Consider the following 27,661-nt stretch of genomic DNA (forward strand, 5'->3'; position numbering starts at 1 on the left):
CCGCCGGACATGGTCACGGTGTGGTAATGTACCATGTGCTCACCCTGCTGTGACCATTGAAATCTATCTATGCGACCAGATAATGGCTTCCCCATGGCAGCCATGTGAATAAGGCCTAAAGCAATACATCACTGCTTAATTAACATTAAATGATGTACACATTGTTAAAATTTGTGCAAATTAGCTTCTCATGCACCATGTCCGATGTTGCACGTGTTCTTTCTTTGGTGCTCTGCAGCACCCATTTCACCATTTTTTACTAAATTATTGACATATCTGGCAAAAAGAAATGGTATAAAGAAGAAATTGGAGTACAAACTGACATGGCATCATCCATGGTAAATATAAATCCATAAATATAATAAAGATAACAACTTGAATTTTTTCTAACATGACAGATCAATGGGTAACAGAATACATATTTCTGAAAAGCTTATTATGTGATTTACACATTTCTGCTTTTACTTTTGGCGTGATTTTAGAGCTGCTACACTCTTTTTAAAAAGAGGTGACTTTATACCTCGCTTGGTCCTCAGATCCTAGGGCATTAGGTTACACCTCTGCTGTTAGGCAAATGAAAAAATCAAATGGGTTCTTAGGTCGATTGGCAGAGTGATCCATGGAGGGATAGATGTCTACCATGATAATCAAGCATGATAAACCAGGGTCACTTATGACTGTGGTAATCCACTTTACAAATTATGCTAATGAACCAAAAAGGCTTATGGCTGTTTTACCAGCCCCCCCCCCCCCTGCAGCTGTACAGGCTGTTACACTGTCTTATCCTTCCCCTCTACTCCCTCAGCAATTCACTCCTCCCTCTGCTTTGATCTCACTACAGCAGAAGAAATTTCCGGGGGGAATGCTCCTCACAGTGTAACAGTCTGTGAAGCTGCAGCATGGAGGGGCTTAGTATAATTTAAAAATTTAATTTTAGAAGGAAGGAGGTAACAAACATAAGATGATTACCACAATCACAATGCCTGGATCTAATAATAATAATAATTCCTTTATTTATATAGCGCACAGATTATGCAGCGCTGCACAGAGCTTGCCAAATCAGTCCTAGGTGTAAGTGTCCCTGGTTTAACCATGTTTAATGGTAGATTTCCTTTAGGCGTATAGAAGCTTGCAGTATACAAACAACAAGACTGACTGTAAGGTTTACACTCACCTGGGCCCTGTGCTCTCCAACAGCAAATTGTACCACAGCAATGCCTGGACTATGGCTGTTCTCAATCCTCTCAACTGTGCTGGAGTCTATTTTCAAGTCGTTACTTATATCAGCGCTTTGTATGAAGTCTTCAGTTTTCAGATCCTCTACTTTCTTTAGTTCACCATTGGCTAGCTGAATGATTGACCCTTTTGCAAAATAAGGGGGCAGTGTAGGTGCAGCTGCCATTGGAGAAGCAACGGACTGAACAACTGGGAGGTGGAATTGAGCCGGAACCAAAGCTGTCTGGTAGGCTGTATGACTTGCTAGGGATTCAGCATTGTAGTTATCGCTTTTAGGAATGGGTGTAGTGACAAATGTATGAGGCACTGCTGCAAATTGGGGAGATGAAGTGACAATAGCAGGTGCTACCCCCACTGCAGATGATTCAATGTCTGGATTGCCAACTGGTATGATCAAAGGCTGAGTGCCTGGAATCACCAAGTGCTGTGGCAGATTTCCAGGATAGCCAATGGTTTGCTGCTGACTGCTGAGATAGCCAATAACTGGCTGTTGTGTACCCGCATAAAAGGCTGCAGCAGGCAGCCCAACAGAAAGTTGCTCTGCTGCACTGTGAGTTGTCTGGATGACTGTGTGAGGAGATAAAGTGGCAACTGTTTTTACGCCTTCTGCGCATAAAGTCTGTTGTGGGGATAAAGCATAGGACCGGTGGGCTGGTTTACCTAAGTGTAAGCTTCCCTTGTTATGAGCTGCTGAGGGTGAGGTTTCTCTCTTTACGGTTTGTGGAGCATCAATGTCTGTGGCAGCTGTGTTGCTGTTGGGCACTACCATGACAGAGGTCCGAACACCTGAGGGATCCCGAGCACCAAATTCAGTACTGGGGTGCATCACTACGTGCCTTGTCTCATAATGTTGGGAAGCTGGTTTATTATTGCCTGCTTTCAATAGCTGTGCATCTGTGGAGGAAGGAACCACAAATCTCCTAACCTTCTCCATTTCACCATTTAATAATTCCTTGGCGTGTGACCTAAAACTTTCTCCTTTCTTTGTAGGGTCCCTAGCAATAAAATGGGCTCCTGAATCTGAGTACTGCACAACCACCTGGGAGGAAGTGCCCAGGGTAAGGGTCTGAGGAATCACTGGGTGGGTATGTAAATGTACTGGGATAGTTGGTGGTGACAGAGTTCTCACTCCACTCTGTGATGAGCTGGAAATATGGACATATTGACTTGACTGAGTAGGTGGTGATCCTGCTGCAATCAATCCAGGAGTCCGATCTAGATGTGATTCAATTTTATGCCCTTGCTGGCTTAAGCTGCTTACATTTGCCAGCATAGCCGAATATGCTTCCATCTGGGTGCGTTGTGATGGAGTGGTGACTCCTGTTGAGGACACAGCACTTGATGCGGAATTTGATGTTGGAGAAATTAGCTGCGAATTGATGAATCCTGCATATGGTGGTCCACTATACTGCGGTCCAATAAACTGGAACGTTTGGGGCACATTAGTATATTGCACTGGTGATACAGATGCCCCTGATTGAGACTGCGCAGTTTGATAAATGGCAGGAACAGTTGTTGCTGTTGGTACCGACCTTGGAGCACTCGGGGGAGAATAGTCTATACCAGTTGAATGTGTTTTATGTAAACCTACCCCCTGCTGTAAACCAGCTTCTACTGAAGTTCCTGCAGGCCCATGATGACGTCCACCATGGCTGCTTACTGTGGAGGTGGGGAGCCATGATAAACTAACTGCACGGTGGTTTTCACTTGTTGGTACGACTGTCTTCTCTTCAGACGGTCGACTAGTGGCGGGAATTTCACGTTTCTTTGGTGGCAGGCTTTCATTGCTCCTTTCTTGATTTGATTTCATGTTTTGCTTTCTGCAACTCCCGCCGACCACCACTGCCTGCTCACTCTCTGACTGACACGGATTTCAGTCTGGTGAAAGGAAAATCACATTTAATTCCTGAAGGAAAACCAGCAACTTCATGGGGAATCATCTCCCTGGGAGCAAAATGTTCCAATGACTGATGTAGAATCTAGAAGAAATAAAATATATACAAATCATTTTACACAGATTTATTAAAAATCTAAACTAATAAAAAAGAGATACCTGGTTAGTAAGATACAGTATTCCATCTTTGAGTACCTACATTATAGAACTTTGATTGGTGTTATCCCAAAAAACTTGGTCATTGACACCCGATTACTGGATTTTTTTTTTTACCACTGGCTGCCCTGGTGATCACAAGAGTCCATTTTGTGTAGTAGTAGTGATGTAGTGTACATGGAACAGCTGATGATTAACATGTATGGATATTGGTCACATAGAAGCAATAATAATTATTTTTCTTTTTAAATTACAATTAAGATATTAAGTTCCAAGAAAAATCATGAGATTTATCAATTTATATTGTGAGCCCTGCTGAGCAGGGCCTTTCTTCCCCTTGTGCCAGTTTAGTCTAGTATTGTGTATTTTGTACTGATTTTTCCTTAAATTTAATGTATGTAAGCCCCTTATTGAACGTACAGCACCATGGAATTAAGGGTGCTCAATAAATTTACCATGACATTTGGACATATTAAAGCAGCACCAATCATTTGTAGATCTGTGCACCCTGATGCCTACTGTGTGTATAATTACATTTTATAATTATGTAAATAAGGCAGAAGTGCTTTTTACAAGCCTTCTTCTTCCTCTCCCACTGTTGGTGACATAACCTTCTTCACTTGAAATGGTGCACATGCGATCCTCATAACACAGCTGTCTTGATACTCAAGACTTGAGGCTTCAGACTGAGAGAACCATGGCACCACTTCCGGCTTCGGCTGATGTCATTGGTAGTGGGGAGGCTTTGGAGGAGGAAGTAGACAAGTAAGAAGGGCTGCCTATAGGGGCTCTGGTGACACGTCTGCCTCATTTACATATTATTAAAACTTAATTTTTCAACTGAAAGAGAACATAAAGTTAAAAGATAATGGCACAACAGGAATCATATTGCACAGATCTACAAGTGATTGATGCTGCTTTAGTATACCGAAGTAGATTTCCCTCAGAAGTCCAATTTGAAAGTACAAATAATGTAACATCAGGTTAAAAAAAAACTGTATAAATGTATAAACTAAGCTAGTGAACATATAAGAAATGTTCTGGTGAGTGGGTAGAAAATACCATCCTAAGTAGGGTCCATTTATGCAGTGATTAACACTACAAGTATCTACAGAGAGACATTATTCCCTTGACAAGTATAATTTTGCAATATGAAGTGTATCATTGAAGATCAATCTATTTTTACTCAATAAAGAGGTTCTAGTTATCTGAAACTTATACATATAAAGCATCAAAGGACAAAAAAAAACAGCTAACACCATGGAGATAAAAGTGCTGACTTTTATTAGGATTGTGTAGGTGGGTGTTGAAACAAGTGTGAAAACAACTGTGAGGGGAAGACTGTGCTGAACAAAGGATAAGTGTTAAAGAACTTGTGATCATTTATTTCACTCCCTGTACCGGGAACATCTTCCTCACAGCAAGGTAGATTAAAAAATGACAGTCATACACATTTGTTTTTAGCAAGGAAGTGTCTAATATACTGAAATGCGAGGTCTGTCAGCTGTGGTAGGTAGTGATACTGAATATTTATAAGAAGGACTGTAGTTAAAACCAGGGGCATAACTTTGTGTTGGTGGTGTCACCACACCTAAGCTTAGGAGTCATTTGGGTCCCATAAGGGCCCCATAAGGCTTAAAGGAAAACTACCATCAAAATCAAGCATGATAAACCATGGGAACTTACTTATAGATGCAGGCACCAGGACTGTGGTAATCCTCTTATATTTGTTATTCATGGCCTCCTTTCTTCTAAAAACAACTTTTAAAAATTAGTCTAATGACCAGAAGGGCTTTAAGGGTCTTTCCAGAGCCCCTCCATGCTGTAGCTTAACACTTTTTCTCCTCCCCGGTGCTCCCTCGGTACTCCCCCCTCCCTCTGCCTGTTGTTATCGCACATAGTGGGAGGGGAAAGTGCTCCTGCACAGCCTTTGAACAAATACAGGAACAATTCTTACTAATTTGCATAATTATAAAAAATTATTTTATAAGAAGATCAATAGAGTCATCGTGCCTGGATCTATGAGTAAGTGCCCCTGATTTATCATGACGGATTTTGGATTTCCTGGGAAGCAATGCCTATGGTTCTGATTTCTGTTTTATCTACTCATTGTGGACAGCCAACCCCTTTAAAGGTTTTTTAAATGTACTCAAAATAACAATATAACACATTCTCTAATTCACTGTTGTTAACAAAAATACAGCATTTCCCAGATCAACTTGTCTCTATCAGTCCTGGTGTCCACAATTTCAGTTGTCCCTGGTTTCTAATCCTGTAACTTTTGATTTAGGGTGGTGCGCCATCTTGCTTTGAGAACATGAGCTGAGATATCCTCTTCCTCTAGCCCCCACCCCCTGCTTTCCAGGATGGAGCTTACAGACACTCACTTCCTGCCAACAAACACTTCACATCGTGAGGAGAGCGATAAGTTCTTTATCCAGGGAGCGTGAGGGAGGCGCATCAGATCTCATAGTGTAAGAACAGATATGTAGCAGGGCTGATATTATATAATATGCATGTCATGGATCTCCTCATCTAGATGTATCTGCTTCATACCCTGGAATCTTGCACTGACCAACACTGAGTGATAGGACCTAAACGGCAATAAAACTGAGTAGAATTGTAAAGTAAGGGGTTAAAATGATCTTTATTGTGTAAACATCACTAGGGGATTGAGATTTGAGAATTTTCTTTCATGGAAAAACCCCTTTAAGAAGTAAAAGACCCAGAGATACTTAGACTGTAATTCCATCCACACGATAAGTAGAATAAAACAGTATTCATGAATATGATACTGTTTGCTTTCTTTTCCCATATTTTGTATCAAGCCTTGGGAGAATAGGAATCTAAGTCTTGTAATATGTCTGTACAAGCAGTTTAATAAAGTCATCTGTCGCCTGTGATAGGCTTATAGTAATAATGCTAAATAGACTTACTGAGCAGTGCAGTAGATGAGGGCTGGTCCTGGAGCTCTGCAAAATTACAAGGTGCTATTTACTGTGATAAAGTCATTTCCATCAATTGAATCAGAATCCCCTTAGGAAACTGCAAATGACTTATGATCCTACCACAGGGATTATAAGAATATGAATAATACAACAGTTTTCCTAATATTCAGAGAATGAGGGCAGCTTTTATGTATACTGCATGTTAAGATAAATGTGGACAAGTGATTCTGTATACATGTTCTACCGCATTTCTGGATATTTTTTAGGCATTTCTGGATATTGTAATGTACACACTTGTTTTTATTTGGTGCATGGATTCTACCGGAAGAAGTATACGTCCTTAATTTATATTTTTCTATTTTCATTCAAATCCACTTTCAGGTTCTTTTGGTGAAAACATTTTTTAAAATGGTGCAAAAATTTGCACTGAAAAGCCATATTAACCCACAGTTGGTTTCTGTAGCATTAAATTGTAATTTTGTGTATGACAATAATGACTTATTAGTTTTAAATTTGAGAAAAAGGAAGTACCGTATATACTCGAGTATAAGCCGACCCAAGTATAAGCAGAGACCCCTAATTTTACCACCAAAAACTGGGAAAACCTATTGACTCGAGTATAAGCCGAGGTTGTAGTATACAGCCTGCCCTGCCACAAGTAGTATACAGCCTGCCGTGCCACAAGTAGTATACAGCCTGCCCTGCCCCAAGTGGTATACAGCCTTCCCTGCCCCAAGTGGTATATAGCCTTCCCTGCCCCAAGTGGTATACAGCCTGCCCTGCCCCAAGTGGTATGCAGCCTGCCCTGCCCCAAATGGTATACAGCCTGCCCTGCCACAAGTGGTATACAGCCTGCCCTGCCCCAAGTGGTATACAGCCTGCCCTGCCCCAAGTGGTATACAGCCTGCCCTGCCCCAAGTAGCATACAGCCTGCCCTGCCCCAAGTGGTATACAGCGTGCCCCAAGTATGCCAAGCTAATAAAAAAAATAAACTTAATACTCACCTTCCGACGATACTTACCTTTAATACTCGGCGGCGGCTTCTCGCTGCATTCTTCACTAGCCGGCAGTCGCGTCCATGCGAGCTGGCGGCGGGTGCGCACTATGATGCGGCGGTGTCGCCACCGATGACGTCATCAGCGGTGACACCATCGCATCATAGTGCGGGCCTGCCGGCAGCTCGCATCGACGTGACTGCCAGCTAGTGAAGAATGCAGAGAGAAGCGGAAGCCGACGCTGAGGACCGGGAGCCGCCGCCGAGGATCTGGGAGCCCCCGCCGAGGATCTGGGAGCCCCTGCCGAGGATCTGGGAGCCCCCGCCGAGGATCTGGGAGCCCCCGCCGAGGATCCGGGTGCCGGAGGGTGAGTATAATTTTTCTTTTTTAATTGACTCGTGTATAAGCCGAGGTAAGATTTTTCAGCACATTTTTTGTATATATACGGTATGCATTTTGCTTATGGTCAATTTATTAACCCTGGATGCAGGGTTTTTTCATTCTTTTTTCGCTCTCCACCTTTTTTTTGTCGCCATCTTCTGACGCTAATAACTTTTTCATACTATGGTGTACAGAGCTGTGTGAGGTGTCATTTTTTGCTACCATTTTGAGGACTGTGCAACGTTTATTAAATTTTTTATGTGATGTAAAATGGTGTAAAAGTGGTGTTTCGGATATTTTGGAGCTATAACTGTTTTTATATTTTGATAGATGAGGCATTTTGAAATACAGAGATACCTAACATGTTTGTGATTATTACTGTTTATTACATTTCATGTCAGTTCTAGGGAAAGAGGGGGGGTGATTCTTTTTTAACTTTTTTTTTTTACTATTTTAACCCTAGATGGTCTAATCTTTGATACTCCAGTCCCATCCAAAGCTGCAGTCTTATGCTTGATATTTTATCTCTGCTACTCCAGTCACATCCAGAGCAGCAGTCATATATATCATAAGATCATGTCTGATATGCCAGTCACAACGAAACCTGAATTTATCTATCAACCATTATATAATCCAAGATGACTGCAGCTCCTTGATACTTCAGTCATGTCAAGAGCTGCAGCCTCATGTATGCAAGTACTCCTTGAATTCCCTCCCACAATCTCTTGCTCTAAGGGATGAGAAGAAGACTAGATGAGAAGTGACTATTAATCCTAAATGTGGTAACTCATGGATAGAATAGCAAAACTTCTGTGCAGGCTGAACAGTTGCAGAGCAATAGAAGAGAGGGAGCTTTCAGCACCAACGGTATTCAACATAGAAATGGCACCCCTCTGCATTGGGATGTGTACAATAAAACCCCTTCTTTGGAATAAGGAGTGGAAAGATAAAGTATTTCACATTGCTTTGGTAATCATTTGGTTTATCTTTGTTGTATATTGTATGATTTTGATTTTAAACATGTAGATAGATACATAGATAGACTGTATACCGTAGTACTCAGTATAGAAAGCCATAGGTCTGATACACCTGCTCAAGAATGTTTCTTATATGATGTTACTTTAAATTAATGCACCTGTTGTTATGAAGTTTCATCCGTCAATAGTCACTGGTTGGGATAACAAGTATAGGACTATTCACTAAAAGGGGGTCAAAGAAGTATAGAAGATTTGGTTGAATACAGAGTCAGGTCCTTCAAATCCAACTTATAATTGTACAGTGTTCCGGAGGAAGGCAAAATACCCCATAAGGATGATGACAGTTGGCATGTAGAAAATATTTATCTCAATTCCACCAAAGAAGCCAGAATAAATTTCTCCCATCTCAAGAATCTAGATCCCAGACTCGTGATATTTTTACTATTTTTTTTCAAGAAGGGCATCCAGATCCCTTTTGAGCCTGGCCAGTGAATCGACCAGTGCTCTTAAAATTCCTGTCTGTGACAATGGTGAAACCATCTTTCCTATTGGTGTAAAAGATACCCCCTTGTCTTGTTAGAACTAGGTGTAAAACAGTTTCTCTACTGTCTAATCAAGTGTTTGCATTGTATTGTCCAGCATTGTTAAATCACCACGTACCACAACCCATCTTATTTCCAAACGGAATAACACCAAATCTGATATTCTATCTTTGTACCCAAATCCACTAAGTGTGGTCTGAATAGTGATCCTTATTAGCAGCATTTATGACTCTCCTAAAATTTAACAAACCTTGGGTGTTTGTGTATAGAAAACCTCTTAGACCAGCAAATGGTTGCAGCAACGACCTTGAAGGGCACACCACATGACAACACCATGATGGGAGCTGCTGCATCAGGAATTAGGTGGCCAAATTGTTCATGTGTAGCATAACTGTGATAAATATGGCCAGGGGAGAGTTATGCTACTCAAGTTCCTCACTTCCTCCCAGCCTGAGCGTAATTGAGCTGATTTTCCCTCCAATTTTCAAACAGACAAAGAGCCATAAAACTCATAAGACCAATACGTTGATTAGGGACAGTTATGGAGTTATGGTCCATCTCAGCCCAAGGGCAAATTCATTTATTTAGGCTCTAGCACCCTTGGGTCCAGAGATATAAATATCTCTGTGTAGGACCATACTAAATGGGTCAGGTTTGGTATCAATGCGATCCAGGGATTCAACCGGATCCAATGATACCAGAACCATCACCCTTCGACTTCCCCTTGAAAAGCTATACCCATGACTACGCCTTGGAGTGGACGGAGTTGTGTCTGCACCTGATATAATCAGAAAAACCCTGATGATCTTTAACCTGGGGGAAATCTTACCATCACCAAGCACAGGGAGATCTTAGGGCATGGACTATCCACCCCCATTAGGCCCACACACAAGGTAACTAACTCACTGAACTGTAGTGACTGTGAGACTTGTAGTGCTACCTTTATATTTTGTACTCTGTTATACACAGTATATCTATATATTGTATTGTCTAGTGTGCCCTTAAGGCAATTAAATATAAAATTTGACCTGTGTTGCTCTTTTATTTCAATTCACAAATCTCACATCCGAGTTTCGCTTACATATATACACGCTACTGGGTTTGTTCCTCACCTTATATAATCCCATTACAGACCATTCTTATATTAAAGGAGAACTGGAGGCAGCTTCATTAGTTTGATAAAATCTGTTTCACTGAGGCTAGTGAAAGGGATCTTCAAGCCATTCAGGGCTGTGATTTATTGTTGTGCCATATCCAGAGGTTGTGTGGAAAACTTTAAATCACTTCCTGCGCCCCTCAGAACCCGTGCGTTCTGGGAGTGTCTATAAAAGGATAATTAAGTGACCTTCCGCACCCTTCAGGGGTCCGAAACGTCATGGTTTCCTTCACAATACCATTTTATGAATTGTGTTGGGAACCGATTCCTTTGGTGTGAAGGTCCTACCAAAAAAAGGGTCACTGCATTTCCATCTTCATTAACATTTTCACACTGCAATGGGTAACATTTTTTTATGCGGCTAACCCCATGCATTTGACCGGCACTGCCACACACAGCTCATAGACAAGAAAAAGCTGTTTCTGGACTAAGAGCTCCTTGGTTTTGGAATATTCCAAAGCATCACAGCTGTTCGAGAAATGTTCTCTTAAGAAGATCTGTAATGGGAAAATAACTACGGTATTTATACTTAATACATTGAATCTATATTAAGGTATATTCTTATGTGCAACAGGATCTTTACCTTGAGGCTGTAAAATAAAGGCAGAGACATCTGGACTTTATTAGCAATTTTAAAGGGAACCTGTCACCAGGAGACCCATTTTTAGCACTCCCCCAGTCCCCACAGAGCATTGTACATACGCTGCCAAAGTGTTTTTGTATTAAAAATTGGTTTTACAGAAAAAAAATATGTTACATTGTACCTTTCATTAGCATCTTCTGTGTGACTAGGCAGTTGCCAAATGGGAGGGGCTGTAATGAAGCAGTCCCCCCCCCCACCCTTGGGGAACAGCTACTCCATGTGACCTTTTCAACTATATGAAAACACCCATCACTTGGCTTAGCGACGCCCCCTGCTCCTCTACAGCCAATCCCGAGTGTGGGGAGTTATTCATATATTTGAAAAGGTCACATGTTTCCCAAGGGTGGGGGGGGGGGAACTGCTCCTTTCCAGCCACTCCCATTGGGCAACTGCCTAGTCACACAGCAGATGTTAATGAAAGGTACAATATAACATATCTTTTTTCTGTAAAACCAATTTTTTATACAAAAACACTTTGGCAGCATATGTACTATGCTCTGTGGGGACTGGGGGAGTGCTAAAAATGGGTCACCTGGTGACAGGTTCCCTTTAAGGTAGTCCTATAAGTAATTGTATAGAAAGTTCTGATCATATCTATAATAACTATTTATTCCCCATGCTCTATACCATCTTTACCAATCGTAAACTTAATATACAGTACGGGGCAGATTTAACAGGGCTTGTACACCTGCAACTACAAGACCTGAAATAGGCACAAGTCCTGATATATGGACTGGAGTTGCGCCTATTTCCCTGCTCACACCACCTCCATGCCAAGTGGGCATGGCCGAGTGTAAAGGAAGTGTGCCCACTGGATTTATTGGAAGGCCAGAGCAGCAAGGGAGGCAGAGATTAAATATATATCTATATGCAGAGAGAAATCTGAATATTGGGTACCCCTGACCACCTTAAGCCATAGCAGTTCTAAAACAATAAGATAATAATTCAATAAGACCTCTATTAACAATGCAAAGTAATCAATGTTGTCCCCTCTACCCTTCAGTAGTTTTTAAAGTGGCTGACTCCCTATACATATATGACTCCTAATACTTTCCTGGGAAAAATGTTTGGAATGTTTAGCTACAAATACATTTAAACCAGACCAAATACAGCAAATATTATAATACTAAGCCTTAATAGCACTTACATTCTTCTCCAGCAAAGATCAGAAAGTTGCAACTGGAATTTGGTATTTTTTTTGGCAGGCTACATCAGATCTAAATATCTGCCTCATTTTATTTACTTTTAAGAAGACTTTTAGACTGAGCTATTAACTGAAAATTATTCATCACTACAAACTCAACTATCACATACTCTTGACTATACGTTATAGTTTTTATATCTAGAAATAAAAGTTTATGTCTGTATCTGAAATGTTTAGGTGAAGCTGTCTACTGAAAACAAGGTCCGACTGAAAACATCTTCTGATGGCTCTTCTCAAATGACCTTCAGAAAGTCCAAAATTTGATTTATTTTATATCGATAAAGTAAGAAACCCAAGTAGGTTCATTCAAGTTGTTCTTATGTGGGCTGCGTAAAGGGTAACATTTGCAAATATTGCTAAGAGATCCCTGAAACCACCCCTAAATAACCACCCTGCTTTTATCATGAGGGGTCCTATTTATAAACCTGGTTACAGCTGAATCCAGTAATAACATTCAGTAATTCTGCTTTCACTATGAATCAGCCCTGTAGAGCAAGTAACACAAATGTAAGGTTAATAGAGTACAATTCATTGGGTCAATGGATCTTTCTACTAAACGAAGAAATAGAAACCCCTGTGAGTATTAGTTTCTCAATGTACTTTGCCCCTTAGAGTGTTCTTGTAATAAAATGTTTGTCTTTATTGTGTTTTAAATCACACATGCAATTACAGCAGGAACAGATAAGTCACTTACGTGGTTCGACCCACTTGGTCTTAATCACTGTCACTTGCGCCTTAAATCATTGAATAGACATGTATGAGATGTCCATTTGTCTCTTTTGGAGAAATATAGTTCATATAACATATTAAGTGTAGATTCCCACTTCCATGGCCAGTCAATGAATCATGGACCATACAGTGTCCGTTTCACAGACTGATGGCAATACCGAGGATGGTACAGGGTCCCTGTTTCCACATGGAATAGCATCCCTGAACTGTAATCAAGTAAAAATATGTCTCCATGTACCAACTGGAGTTTCCTATAGATGCATAAGAATCTGCAAAATATTTGTGATGTGCTCATGGCAGTTTCTAGGTACTTTATTGTACAGGGCGAGTCTCAAAAAATGTATACATATCATTGATCACACGCTGTATACTACTAAGGCATCACCCCTGCAGGACTGAAATGCTGCTCTGGTAACCACAAGGAGAAACAGGCAATGAATATTCAGAATGGCATCAAAATCTACATAATATATAATTACTATTTTGTGTTGCTGAAAGAAGAACAAATGTGCTCCCTCTATAAGATATATATATATATATATATATATATATATATATATATATATATATATATATATATATATTACTGTGTCCCCCTTTATTAGATATATGTACTGTGCTCCCTCTATTAGCTACATATCCTGTGCCCCTTCTATTAGCTATATACACTGTTCCCCCCTCTATTAGCTATATATATATACTGTGCCTCCTCTATTAGCTATATATACTGTGTCCCCTCCTATAGCCCTGCACCTATCTGTATATGAGGGGCATGTGCTCGGGCTACTTATCTAGCACATGCCCCTCCTATACAGATAGGTAGCCCCAGCACACTATCCCCCCCACCAGTATGCTGTTAGCCTAGCACACTACCGCTCCCCTTCACCTCTATACAGGCAGCCCCAGCATACTTACCCTCCTCCCCCCTACTAGTATACAGGTAGCCACATTACCCCATCCCCCAGTATAGATAAATAAACTCCCCGTGGATCTTCTTCTCTACTCTTCTTATGTAGCAGTGCCAGCAGTGGCAGCAGGGTCTGCTCCAGGTTTAGTAGGCTCCTGGGCGACAGAGCCTCAGTGGTCCCCATTGCAGTGAACTCACGTGGCAGCATAAAAAAATTCTGAAAGAAAAACAGTCTCCTGTTCCTAAAATATTCCCTAGTTTATCATACCAAACAGCCCCCCCATGGTTATTTTATAAAGGCACCACTCACACCGTATGCATTCATTATATACAGCTCCCCTCCCCCCGATGGATTCCTTACATACAGCCTTGTATGGGCCCCTTCAGCAGCTCTGGGCCCTGGCAGAGGAGCTGGCTGCCGCCACTGCTGCAAGAGAAGAGGAGAGAAGAAGAGCCAAAGGAGCTTATAGATGGTGAATAATGAGGTAAAAAAAAAATAATGTACTGGGGACACTATGCAGCTGCCAGCACCTCCAGTTTCCTCCAAAGGGGCCTGGATGGGCTTAGAAGTAAAGATTTTTCTGATTTGGATAACTGTTTTTCAAACTCTTCTAGAGAAGTTGAAACATAATTTGAAGTGGTTTGGGGCTTGTACAGGCTATGTAAGGCAATAATTGTTTATTTAGCTACAACTAAATGCTACTTTTCAAAACTCAGAAAATTTCTTAAAAACAAATGAAACAAAAAAAAGGTAGGCAACTGTTGTGGAACTTTTCAAAGTAATTTGTAGTTTCAGATTCTTTAGAATTGATCCATTCTCAAAATATAGATTGGAGTGTATCTCAACATGCCATATCCAATATATTTATCTGTATAGCATCATCATATGCCACAGCTCTTTACAGATATGGTAAATAAAATAAAAATCAGAGATCTGTCAATTTAGAGGGTTACCCAATTTCACCAACTGCTCACTATTGAAACATACGGATCAGTCTCACATTAAATCATGGAATATGTTACTTTTTTGCAGAGATCACTTTGCTTCCACTATTTTCCTTTCTTAGAGTACATCTCCTTTACAAGCTTTTATGGACAAGCTGTACCATGCCTACATATTTCTGAAATTGGCAAGCTGTCAGGTTTTACAGAATATTGCAATTGAAAAGATTCTAGCAGCATCTAAATGGCCTAATGACAGCTGTCGCTCTCGTACAGTCAAAGCTTTCATATGGTGAATACTGTGGGAGGTCAGAAGGAATCAGAGGTGAGCCGTAGAGACAGCTATATACCACAGTTACAGATATAGACAACATAGTTAATGTGATAATAATATTTTTGTTAACATAGAGTTTTGTAAACTCAAATGTTAACAGCAATGAAATTAGGTTAATGTCCTCTCCTCAGCTGTTGTATTATGTTTCAAACTCAATGTACAGGCCACATGTGAATGCAGATGAGGTCTTAGGTCTTAGTTTGAAGGGTACTTCGCACCACTACACCACACAGGTGATTTACAATAATGACATTAGCCCTCTCAATATATTATTCTGTCCTGATCCACAACCGGTGGCTTTTTATTTAACCCTTTCAGGGCTCATGTATATGCGCTTGTTATCTGCTTTAATTCATTGGTTTGGTACTCTCACATGGATACCAGGTTTTGGTTGTGTGTGCGACCATTTGATTTGGATTGTGCCGAGTGTTGCTATAAACTACCTATCTTTGTTTTGGATCTAAAGTCTGTCTTATCTCTTGAGCACATCTGTTATTTGGGGTCTGAATCGGCACCGTGTAATTTGAAGAATGGAAAATACTCCAGACACCACACCTTCAGAGGTGCTTCTAAGTACTGGGAGGGAGGATGCGGGAGCCTTCTTCGAACATTGCAATATTAAAGACAATGGGGCAGATTTACTTACCCGGTCCATTCGCGATCTAGCGGCGCGTTCTCTGTGCTGGATTCGGGTCCAGCCGGGATTTATTAAAGTAGTTCCTCCGCCGTCCACCAGGCGGCGCTGCTGCGCTGAAAAGCATCGGAACGCACCGGAGTTCATCGAGCCGGGCTGAGTGAAGGTAAGTGCAAGCTCCGCAACAGATTTTTTTTTTAAATGCGGCGTTTTTTCCGAATCCGTCGGGTTTTCATTTGGCCACGCCCCCCGATTTCCGTCGCGTGCATGCCAGCGCCGATGCGCCACAATCCGATCGCGTGCGGCAAAATCCCGGGGCAATTTAGGGGAAATCGGCACAAATCGGAAATATTCGGGTAACACGTCGGGAAAACGCGAATCGGGCCCTTAGTAAATGACCCCCAATTTGCAGATGATGAGTACCAAGACACTAGAACATCGGGTGTCACTATTGGCAATCAAGGTGATCCGTCTGTTCTGGACGAACCATTCATTGAGATCTTATAGCGAGAACAATCACGTACCCAGAGGTTTAAGAGTCTTCAAAACAGCTGCTCAATATCAAGATGACCAAATATTTATGGCCAGATGGAAAGAATTACATCTACAACATTCATTGAATCTGATGCGATTGGTCATGAGCAGGAACGAGATAGAATACTCAAAAATAACGGATGAATTATGTAGAGCAAAAATTTTATTAAAAACCAGACTGGGAGAAGATCAATTTGGAGTGTTTGTGAAAAAATTAGAGAAAAAACTTGTTCTGATACAAATGGAAGTAAAAGAAAAGAAAAGAGATAAGTTTGTCCGGGATAAAATGGACTTCGAACAAGGCACCATCTTTGAGTGGGGATCAATAAAGAGACACACCTATAAAAAAGGAGGAAGATACCAGAAAGTAAAACATCCCAGGATTACCGACTTTTGGCCCACCGAGTCCGACTCTAGCACCTCAGAAGACTCACAGAAAAATAAAGAGGACTTACACAGAAATAAAGACGAGAATCCTTCCCTCAGCACGATAAGATAAATACTCCCACAACATTGGCAGCTTCGACCCCTTTAGGAAACGCACCATAAGGGGGAGACGGAGGAAAAAGACCTTGGTATCAGAATCAGAAAAGGAAACAAGTCTCGTGGCGCCGGAACAGATAAGTGAATACACTTCTATATGTGGAGTTGATAATAACCCTACTAACTCCTTGAGACAAGAACACCAAGATTTGATTAAAAATACTGACATTAGTTCTGACCAGCTAGAACAACTAACTATACTAACCTCACCTAAAGCATATGTCTCCCACCCAGACCAATCGATGGTCGACCCACAAATGTCTATGGACACTACTAATAGCATCATTAATCTCACTGATCTGACACTCTCTGATGATTGTGTGTCATTACTAACAAATGGTTTAAAAAGTGTGCGCAAGTTGAACCTTCACAAATTCTTCCATGATCGGGGTAACTCCGATTCCATTAGAAGAGAAGGTGAGATACCAGCTGTGGTAGGCCCCCTGGGTTTTTCTCCCCCAGAGGTGTCTACACAGTTGGACATCCCTCTGATTGATTGTCTCTTAAATTTTGACGACCCGGTCCCCCTATCCAACACTATTGGTGATACTACCATTGAGGTGGAAATGTTTAAGGATGGTGTCAAATCCACGTTCTCCCCTTGATATATTTTGCCAACGTGTAAAGGATGATGTTAAGGCTTTGATATATCCTACAGTACACAAGAACCTTACCACTGGCGAAGTTAAGGCTTTACAATGGTTCCAGTCCCTCAAGAGGATTATCATAAAACAGGCAGACAAGGGGGGCAACGTGGTTATTATGTCCAGGGAGTATTATAAATCCAAAGCCCTTAGACAGTTAGAGGACTCTGAGACATATACCCCCCTTGAGAATAACCCCACGGTTAAATAACAAGCTAGACTACGTACCCTGTTGAGGAGGAGTGTGGAGAACGGGGTCATTTCTGAGCGCACAGCCACTAAACGACTGCCAGAATGTCCAAAACATCCGGCTTGGTATTTTTTACCTCAAGTGCACAAGTCTATGTCGTTAACGGAACCGCTATCACAATACCTCGATTGGCTTCTCCGTCCTTTGTTGACAGACATTCCTTCTTACTTAAAGGATACTAACTCCTTCGTTAAGGCCATCAGGGATATACATTGGAACAGCACTTACACACTGGCACCGATAGACGTAGAAAGTTTGTACACCGGTATCCCACAAGAATTGGGGGTACAATGTATTCATGACATACTAGTTAACGCTCAAAAGAGCCCCCAATATGTTGATTTTGTGTGTTCAGGCTTACAATTTGTATTGTCCCAAAATGCCTTCATGTTTGATGACAGATGGTTTGTCCAAAGAACTGGAACATTGATGGGTACCCCTGTCGCTTGCACCTTTGCCAATTTATTTTTGGCGTGCCTTTAAAATCGTTATATATTTTCTTTGGAGAACCCCTTTGTCTCAAACATGAAGGCATTCCTCCGCTATGTGGACGACATTTTTATAGTCTGGGAGGGGACCCGCACCCAATTTTTAAATTTTGTTGAATATCTGAATACCACTAACCAGATGAATAAGCGGTTTACCGCCGTATATGGAGAGTAGGAACTGGATTTTCTAGACGTCAAAGTCAGAGAGATAGGAAACGAACTATGTACATCTGCCTTTAGAAAAGCTACGGCTACCAATTCTTTTCTGCATTTCGATAGTTTCCACCCTGTTCACACTAAAACCAGCCTGCCATATAGTCAATTTCTTCATCTTAGAAGAATTAATAGCACAGATACTCAATTTTTCTGCCAGGCTGAGGACCTTACCAAACGCTTGTTAGCGAGGGGGTACCCTAAAAATATACTCCAAGAGGCATACCAAAAAGTCACTGCCTTATCTCAGGAGGCTTTGCTGGTTGGTGGCAGGGGACGGAGAGGCCATAGAGGGAACAATGAAACGGTTAGCGGCAATAAGAAGTTTGCCTTTTCTTTTGAATATAGTCCGTGCGAAGGCATTATTCGTCAAGCCATTCGTAAGAATTGGGGTATCCTGAGCCAGGACCCCCAACTCCAGGACATTACTTCCCCACAATCAAACAAGCACTAGTAAAGAGCAGGTTTTCTACCACACAATCTACATGGCTAGAAAAAAGCATCCCTAAGGGAAATTATAGATGCGGTTCCTGTAGATTCTGTGCCTATAACAGCCAATTAAAATCGATAGAGTTTGGAGGCGTGTCACGAAGGGTAAACTCCTTAATCACATGTAAATCTATCTATGTTGTATACATCGTTTTTGTCCTTGCAAACGGTTTTACATTGGTAAAACGATACGAAGATTGTATATAAGATTCAGGGAACACTATAAGTCTATAGGTACAGGAAATGGTTGTCCTCGACTTATTGAACATGTGAGAAAATGTCACGATGGCAACCCTGAAGTTTTGAGATTTGCAGGAATTACACAGGTTAAAGGTAACCCCCTTGGAGGAGACAGGAATCGTAGTCTTTTGAGAGAGGAAAGCAGGCAGATTATCGGTTTTGATGCAACAGGCATCTTAGAACTGAATGATAAAAATGACTATAGTGTATTCTTGTGATTGTTTCATAACAACAATTTAAATTTTGATCTTTCATCCTCAATATATATATATATATATATATATAAATATATATATATATATATAAAAGAAATATACATTAATGTTTATAATTAGAGGTTTGGAGGTCTTGTATGCTGCCGATAATGAAAGATACTTTGTTTACCTTGTACTATCCATCTGCTGATGCTAACACATAGGCATATTGTCTTGCCATGCTTTTATACTTTTATAAGTTGTTTTTTAATATTCACCATGCACTTTACTTATAGCGTTGGTGTGTGTTTACTGTTTCCTTGGTGACACTCGCCAGCATCGATGCATATATTGTGCGCGACGCGGGCAAGTGACGTCATTGGCTTGATGATGCGCCAGTAGGCGCGAAACGGCCTGTCGCCAGGCCCCGCACCTCCCTGTACTATGCACCCGAAATAAAGTTACTTCCCAGAAATCGGTGAGTGCCGCTTATCTTTCTCCTTCATTTGGTATATGTTTGGACTGTACGCTATTTCAGCAGAGCACCGCCAGCTGTGTTACCACATAAGGACTGTGTTGTTGGAGCCCGTCACGGATACCAATATTACCCCATTTTGGGTGTGTGTGCGACCATTTGATTTGGATTGTGCCGAGTGTTGCTATAAACTACCTATCTTTGTTTTGGATACCAGGTTTTACTATGTTTTCGTAGATTTAAAAAAAAATGTAAATCTTTTGTACAAAAAAAATTGTCATTGTGCCAAATCCTGAGGCCAATAACTTTTTCATACTTCAGTGTATAGAGCTATTTATGGTATCATTTTTTTGCGGGGTGGGCTTAGGTTTTAATTTGTATTAATTTGGGACCTAAATTTTATTCATTATCTTATATGTAAATATTTATGCAAAAATGCCCCAAAAATGCTGATTCAGACATTTGGGCGCTATAAACGGAATAACCGTTTATTTATTTTTATATGTGTTAATAAAAAAGGGGTGATTTAAACCTTTACATTTAAAAATTTTTTTTTACTATATTTTAAAATTTTTTACTTTCAGGTCTCCTAGTTATTTTACTGCTGAACTGCCCTCGGCAGTATCCATGACAGTCCTACAAGTCTCTATAAGACTGTAGGTTGCTATAGAAACTGATTGGCGTCCTGAGGGCTATCCAAGATGGTGGCGCTTACGGCAAGTTAACCCTTAACAGGTTAACTGCCGTGATCATTGTCAGTGCCAACCACAATAGTTAGACGCAGTTGTGTTATAGAGCTGACACTCGCGATGTATGGAGAGAGCTGAGCTCATTAGCTCTCTCCATAAAACCCCCCAGCACCACAACACTATAGTATGTCGTGGTGAGTGAAGGGGCTTTTGACAGATGATTATATAAAAGATTAATTGTGATTCTAGTTATAGAATTATGCACCAGAACTGCATTTTAAAAAAGGTCAACAAGTCTGTCCTCTGCATATGACTGCTCAATTGGGCCTCAGACAGGACCAGGCAGTCTGCCTGCCAGACTATGCACTGGCTGACATTACTAATGTACTGCAATACTGGTGTCAATACTAGTGTCCTTCTGGCCATTCATAGCCATGGCTAGTAGCTAGGGGTTAGGGTTAGTCAATTTGCCAGATTGGCTGTTTGGTTGCCAACCCAGCAAACATAGGGTCTGCTATTCCCTAATGATCTCTCGTTAAAGTCCTAACAGAGGTTTAATTTAAAAAAAAAGTAAAAAAAAAAAAAATTAACAATACATAATTAATTAAATTGCCACAAAAGCCCCCAATACAGATAAATCAATATATAATAAAAAAAAATGTTAAATTAGTAAAAAAAAAATTACAATATATCAGGTAGTGTCAAATTCCAAAACTATAAAAATATACAAACAATTCTTCCTGGCGGTGAACTCCGTAATGGAAAAACATGCCCAAATGTCTAAATCACCACTTTGTGTGGACACACAAAAATTTGAAAAAAAATGATCAAAATACAGTTGTACAGTTCCCAAAATGAAACCGTTTTCACACTTCACACAGGTCTGTACACAGAATGGAAATTCAGTATGGAAAGTTATTGGCGTAAGAATATTGTAAAGTTAACAAATGTATTTGTCCAAAAGGTTTTAATTTTTTTTTAAAAAAACTATTAAAACCTAATATAACCTATATAAATTTGGTCTCTCCACAATTGTACTGACCCATAGAACAAAGTATAGAAGTATCTTTCAGAGCGCACAGTGAAAGCCATTAAAATGAAGCCTACAAGAATTTGACGCAAATGTGTTTTCATGTCAATTTTTCCACATTTGGAATTTTTTCTCCAATATTCAGAACATAAAATGGATTATGAAACAGAACATTAAGAATTTTGAAAATGCTAACTTTTTCAAATTTTATCCAAGCTCCCTGTTTTTTTCATAACCATGCAAAACATAGCAACCAAAATGTCTCACTATCTTGATATAATATAATATCAAAACCAGTTAAAGTTAAAGTGTCCTAAAGCTGTTACCAGATGAAGTGACACATGGCAGTTTTGAAAATAGGGCTTTGTTATCAAGGCACAAATGATCTTGGTCACTAAGGGGTTTATATTCCTTATACATTTCTGCCTCTAATCGTATATTTTTCTCTAAATAAAGATGACATATAATGAGGGGGATCTATAAAATTGATGCAAAGGAGAAATGGATCAGTTGCTCATTTGAAAGACTATTTGCTTGTCTGTTATGGGCATCCCATCTGTTGTGATCTGAATTTATATATTCTGAAGCTGTTTGGGAAAGATTTTTTAAAATATTTTTGCGCTTGACTTCTGTTTCATTTCTAGAAATGACTCAGAAACTCCTCTCATTACAGGACATGTCTCCTGAAACCATGTACATGTGTTTGTTACAAAAACTGCAAATTTCACAGATAAACAGTACAGACTAGTTTTGTCCTGTTATGGATAAGCACTTATAAACATGGTTATGAGTTTCATTAACCCCTTAAAGAGAACCTGTCATGCAAAATAACCCCCCTAATCTAAATAGATTTTCATAAACTGCCATTAGAGTGCATTGCCTCTATCCCTTCATTGTCCCTCTACATGCCTGTAAACCTAAGCAATGAGGTCATAAAGCTGTATGCAAATGACGTGTGAAATGTCCGATGAGTCATTACCATATTCAAGCTGTCCAGCTTATTCATGAGAGCAGCACAGTCACACCCCCAGTGCTTGACTGACAGCCTGTATAATGGTGTGAGGCTGTATAATGATGTGCTTGCTGGTGGCAACACCCCCTGCAGCCTGTGTGTATAGGAGAGATACAACAGCTCCAGGCAGCCATGTTATAGCAGGAAATGTCAGGTACTTGTCTAGCTGATGTTTGTGTATTAGGAGGATACAGCATGTCAGCAGATGCAGCACACACACTAGCAATGCTTTACTATACATTACACACAGACATGAGCAGGGGGAGGAGAGGGGAGGGGTAACAGGGGTGACATCACTGCCTCTGACCATGTGACCAGCCTCATTTACATAATAAAGAATAGATTATTTTACCATGATTAATGTATGAAATAACTAGATAAAGGCTGGGATGGGATCCTTGTGAGCTGCTCCAACAGGTAGAGGTGACAGAAATAGTGACACAGACCTGATGACAGGTGTCCTTTAAGAAAATGGCCCATTTCTGGGTAGAGTTTTAGAAAGCAAGATCATTGCAGACTGCTCCTTTCATTTTCACTTGGTTTATCCATCTGTTTGTTAGGCAGTACAGGCGGTCCCCTACATAAGGACACCCGACTTACAGACAACCCATAGTTACAGACGGACCCCTCTGCCCACTGTGACCTCTGGTGAAGCTCTCTGGATGCTTTAAAATAGTCCCAGACTGCAATAATCAGCTTAAAATTGTCTGCAATGAAGCTTTATCGATAATTCTTGGTCCTATTACAGCAAAAAAATTTGAAACTCCAATTGTCACTGAGGCAAAAAAAAAAAATTGTTGGGAACTACAATGATAAAATATACAGTTTCGACTTACATACAAATTCAACTTAAGAACAAACCTACAGTCCCTATCTTGTATGTAACCCGGGGACTGCCTGTATTTACCCATTGTCTCATGAATGTAATATAGGACATTTGTGTATGTGTAGTACTACCCAAAGATCTGGCCCCAAAAGGTCAAACTCCATGATGATGTCACTTGTGTGTTTGCATCCGTTGTTCAACCATACTCTGGTTCAAAATCCAGTTAATACTGTATAAAACATACTGTTAACAGATATTAAACATATTATACATTGTTGTCCCTACTTATTCAAATAAGTCCTCTCGCAGTTAAGAGGACTGATCCATAAGAAAACACCAGTGTTTAATGGCACATTGAAGGATGATAAAGCAAGATAAAACCAGGGACACTTACCCATAGGCATCGTGACTGTGATATTCTACTTATATTTGTTATCCATGGCCTCCTTCCTTCCAAAACAAATGTTAAATATTATGCTAATGAGTAAGAAAAGCTATGGCCATGTTACAGAAGCTTACTGTGCGTTAGCTTCACAAGTTGTTGTTACACTGCAGCAGCACGTCTCACCCTCCCCCTGCACTTCCTGTAATCTTGTCAGCAGTGACCACACAGTGGGAGGGGGAAAGTGCTCCTTCACAGTGTAACAGCCTGTGAATCTGCAGCATGGACAGTCTCTGATAACACCCCCTTCACCTCTCTGGCTCATTAGCATAATTTTTAAAGGAAGGAATTTTAGAAGTAAGGAGGCAATGAATAATACATATACATATAAGTAGATTACCACAGTCACAGTATCTATGAGAAAGTGCCCCTGCTTTATCATGCTGGATTTTGATGGTAGATTTTCTTTAAAATAAACTCCTGTAAAGGATAAAGAAACAACAGGCTGCTGTAGACAGCTCATTTACTCTGCTGAAGTCCTACGGTCATACATCTTCTCTCCTGTCTTTACCCAAACGTTTAACATTTTAAACTAGGAATATATACAATATTTTATATATACACAATATAAATAAAATACCTAAAGGTGTAGGGCTTGCACTGGACTTAAATAACCAGCATCTATACGCCTCATGATGTTTGTATGATGAATAGACTGATACAAGAACTAGAACAGAATCTGACAATAATGCCTGCACAGAATAATAGAAAGATCAGTCATCTCAATTCAAAAGTTGTTCTACTGAACATTATCTCATAGTAAAACACTGTACAAATCAATTCACAGCCAGTTACGTAAAAGTGGACAGCATTATGGCAGAAACCCTTGACTATATCTACATACATCTGCAAGCAAGGCTGGAGGATTTGAATTCAAAACAGGGTGTAAATAGTAAAGATAGCGGAGGGGGGGGGGGGGATTTTATAGGATTTTTTTTATAATACACATCCCTCTTCTGATTTCGATAACTGTTTTAAAATGTTGGAAGAAAATGGCATGGGTGATAGCACCATAGGTTAGGACTACACACATAGTGTCAAACTACCCCAGGATGCCAGAAAAGGCAGCAATTGTATGAGGTCATATAAAATTTGGTTATGTTGCTTTTTGTGTTCAACTTCTTTCCATATCACCAGTTGATTAGGTTTGGCCAAAAATGTTGGCAACCTTTGGTACAATTTAAAGGAAATCTACCACCAGGATGAAGGATTGTAATCCAAGTAAACTTACATGCTGGTTTGTGCCCCCTCTTCTTTTAGCTTCTTATAACTTTGTTTTTACAAAAATAGATCGTAAACATTATGCAAATGAGCTCGAGGAGCTCCAGAATCAATAAACAGCTATGGAGCCTGGAGTCCCTTAGGCTTATTTAAATAATTTTTAAAGCCTCTTTTTGGAAAAATAAGAGCATAAGAAGCTAAAAGAAAGGTGGTTCCTGGCAGAGGGGGCACACACCAGTGTGTAAGAGTGCTTGGTTTACAGTCCCACATCCTGGTGATAGATTATCTTTAAACCTTCTGTATGCACCTTTTTATGCTTGCAGTGGCTTGCAGTGAGGAGCAGAAAGTGTCTATACCACAAATAAAAATCTGGCACAAGGTATAAACATAACCTGATGCACTTTGAGCATCAAAATCTCATTTAATGTTTTACTTGGGCAGAAGCTGGAACATGGTGATTAAAACCACCACTTGACTTTTCAATATAGGAAAATCTTTCCCACAAAATATATGACACAATGTACAATCAGTTCAGCATCTTTTGCACTGTAACCTGTTGCTCTATAACAGTGATGGCGAACATTTTAGAGACCGAGTGCCCAAACTACAACCAAGACCCACTTATGGATCGCAAAGTGCCAACACAGAAATTTAATTTGTGACTCAATAAATTCATACTCCCTTCTCTGTCACATCTTTCAGCATCTACCAGCACCCTGAGGACACCAATAAAGCAGAAAATAGAAGAAATTTGGGTGATCATTGTAGATTTCCTCCAGGGTCCCATAAACAGGGAGAGTTGTGAGGGCCGGAGCAGGAGCTACAATGATGATCCAGATCTGTCCACACCTTCCCCCTCCTCCAGTAGTCCCAGGTAGAGCTGTCACTTTAAAATAGCTCTGTGCACAGCAAGTCCTGGGCTGTCTGGGACTGCAGAAAGATACCTGGAGTCCACTCTGGTGAAGGCCTGGGTGCCCACAGAAAAGGCTCTGAGTGCCACTTCTGGCACCAGTGCCATAGGTTAGCCACCACTGCTCTATAACATGCCGCCTGCAAATAGGATGCTATATACAATCTGCTCAGCTGCTCTTGCTCTATAAAATGAAGGCTTCTGATAGGTATGTACAAACTGCTCAACACCTCTTGCTCTATAACATACTGCCTGCAGATAGAACACCATGCACAATGTGCTCAGCTCCTATTGCTCTATAAAATGATGGCCGCTGATAGCTCAGTATGTACACTCTACTCAACTGTTCTTGATCTATAACACACTACTTGCAGATAGAACACTATATACAATCCACACAGTTCCTCTTCATCTATAACATGCCTGCAGATACACTTTACTTTAATGGTAACAGTTTCCACTTTATTGCCGCTTGGAGAAATGAAATACTTACTATCGGGTTCCTTTGAACATAACAAGGAGTGATCTTTCTTAGAAGCAGATTGTCCAATTGCCAATTTTACCTATTGTAGTTAAATGTCATATTGTACATTTTCTGGATTAAGCTGAGCCACTAACACAAGAATGGATTCCTGACTTTAAAGAGACAGCTTAAAGCAATATGGATTTGTGTGGCAGAAGAAAAAAGAAATCCACGTCTGTCTTATTACACTATTGCCTGCCCTGTATGACTAATAATAGGTTACCAAGAAGGCCAGTCCCATGTCTCAAGAACAAGCTGAGTCTCAATAACAGAAACTGAAGCACTAAACGTTTGTTTAACAGAGTTTTGTTCCAGTCTGGAAAAAAAGCTGAAATATTTTCTAGCAAAGCAAGTCAGGAGCAACTAAACACAGGCGCTGTGTACACATCTTATTCACGCCAATATCTCAGTGGAAGCCTGCCAGATTAATGTCTGGGCTGACATTCAAACATGCACGGCTTCCTTGAATGTTCTGCTCTCAGTAAACATTCACATTCACTTCTTAAAAAGAGACTACATGATTGAGCCCCCGCATCTCTCTATTTGTTCATCTATAGGCACGGCAATTGCTTGGCGAAAGGCCAATAGTTTCCTTCCCTTTTACAAAAAGCATTAATTCCCCTGCCGGGGGTGATTAGTGGAGTATCCCCAAGGTCTCGTATTATATAAACCAGTGTTTTAAGCTTAACATGTTTAGAGAAAGAAGCTTTTGAAGGTGAAGGAGTCATTTGATAAAGATGCACATCAAAGATTAAGTCTCTAGATGTCGACTTTTCTGTGGGGTGTAACAGGCCATGACTTGAACTTGAGATGATCAGGTCTTGAAAATGTAGTCACATGCCAAGCCAAGCGATAGTCAGCCTGCCCATCCAATTGGGAAAAAAGTTCTGAGTCTGTGTCTACAGTTGTTCTGAACATACGACACCCAATTTAGTAGTAACATAGGAACTTCCGTGCTAAAGTAGTTAATGCTTAGCCCAACCCAAGTGATGAGACAAGCCTTATATAAATATGGGCAACGATGAAGCAAATTTACAGTAGTGTTGGAAATAACTGCTATTTCACAGTATCATAACAACTTTTAATTACATATCTGTAAAATCAAAGGATATCCAATACGTACAGTAGTTTGTGACGTGTGAATTTCTGAATGTCAGTAACATTAGAAGTTACAATCAGCTTTAGCAAACAGAGAAAGGTGTCAAATGGGGCAATCTCTTTAAACTACATCAGAGAGAGGGGGAAATCTCTTAGCTAGAA

General features: G+C 40.4%; 1 protein-coding gene across 4 annotated transcripts in view; it reads right to left on the bottom strand.

Annotated features, from left to right (window-relative positions):
* The window catches only part of ATXN1 (ataxin 1), a 212,947-nt gene that overhangs the window by 15,703 nt on the left and 169,583 nt on the right, over window positions 1-27,661 (bottom strand). For all 4 annotated transcript variants that reach the window (XM_072152640.1, XM_072152642.1, XM_072152641.1 and 1 more), the window contains one exon: window positions 1,175-3,215. In XM_072152640.1, coding sequence (XP_072008741.1) covers window positions 1,175-3,046 — 1,872 coding nt within the window. In that variant the 5' untranslated portion in view covers window positions 3,047-3,215. The remainder of the gene's footprint in view (window positions 1-1,174; window positions 3,216-27,661) is intronic.

Source organism: Engystomops pustulosus, chromosome 5, assembly GCF_040894005.1.
Source record: "Engystomops pustulosus chromosome 5, aEngPut4.maternal, whole genome shotgun sequence".
NCBI classification, from domain to species: Eukaryota; Metazoa; Chordata; class Amphibia; order Anura; family Leptodactylidae; genus Engystomops; species Engystomops pustulosus.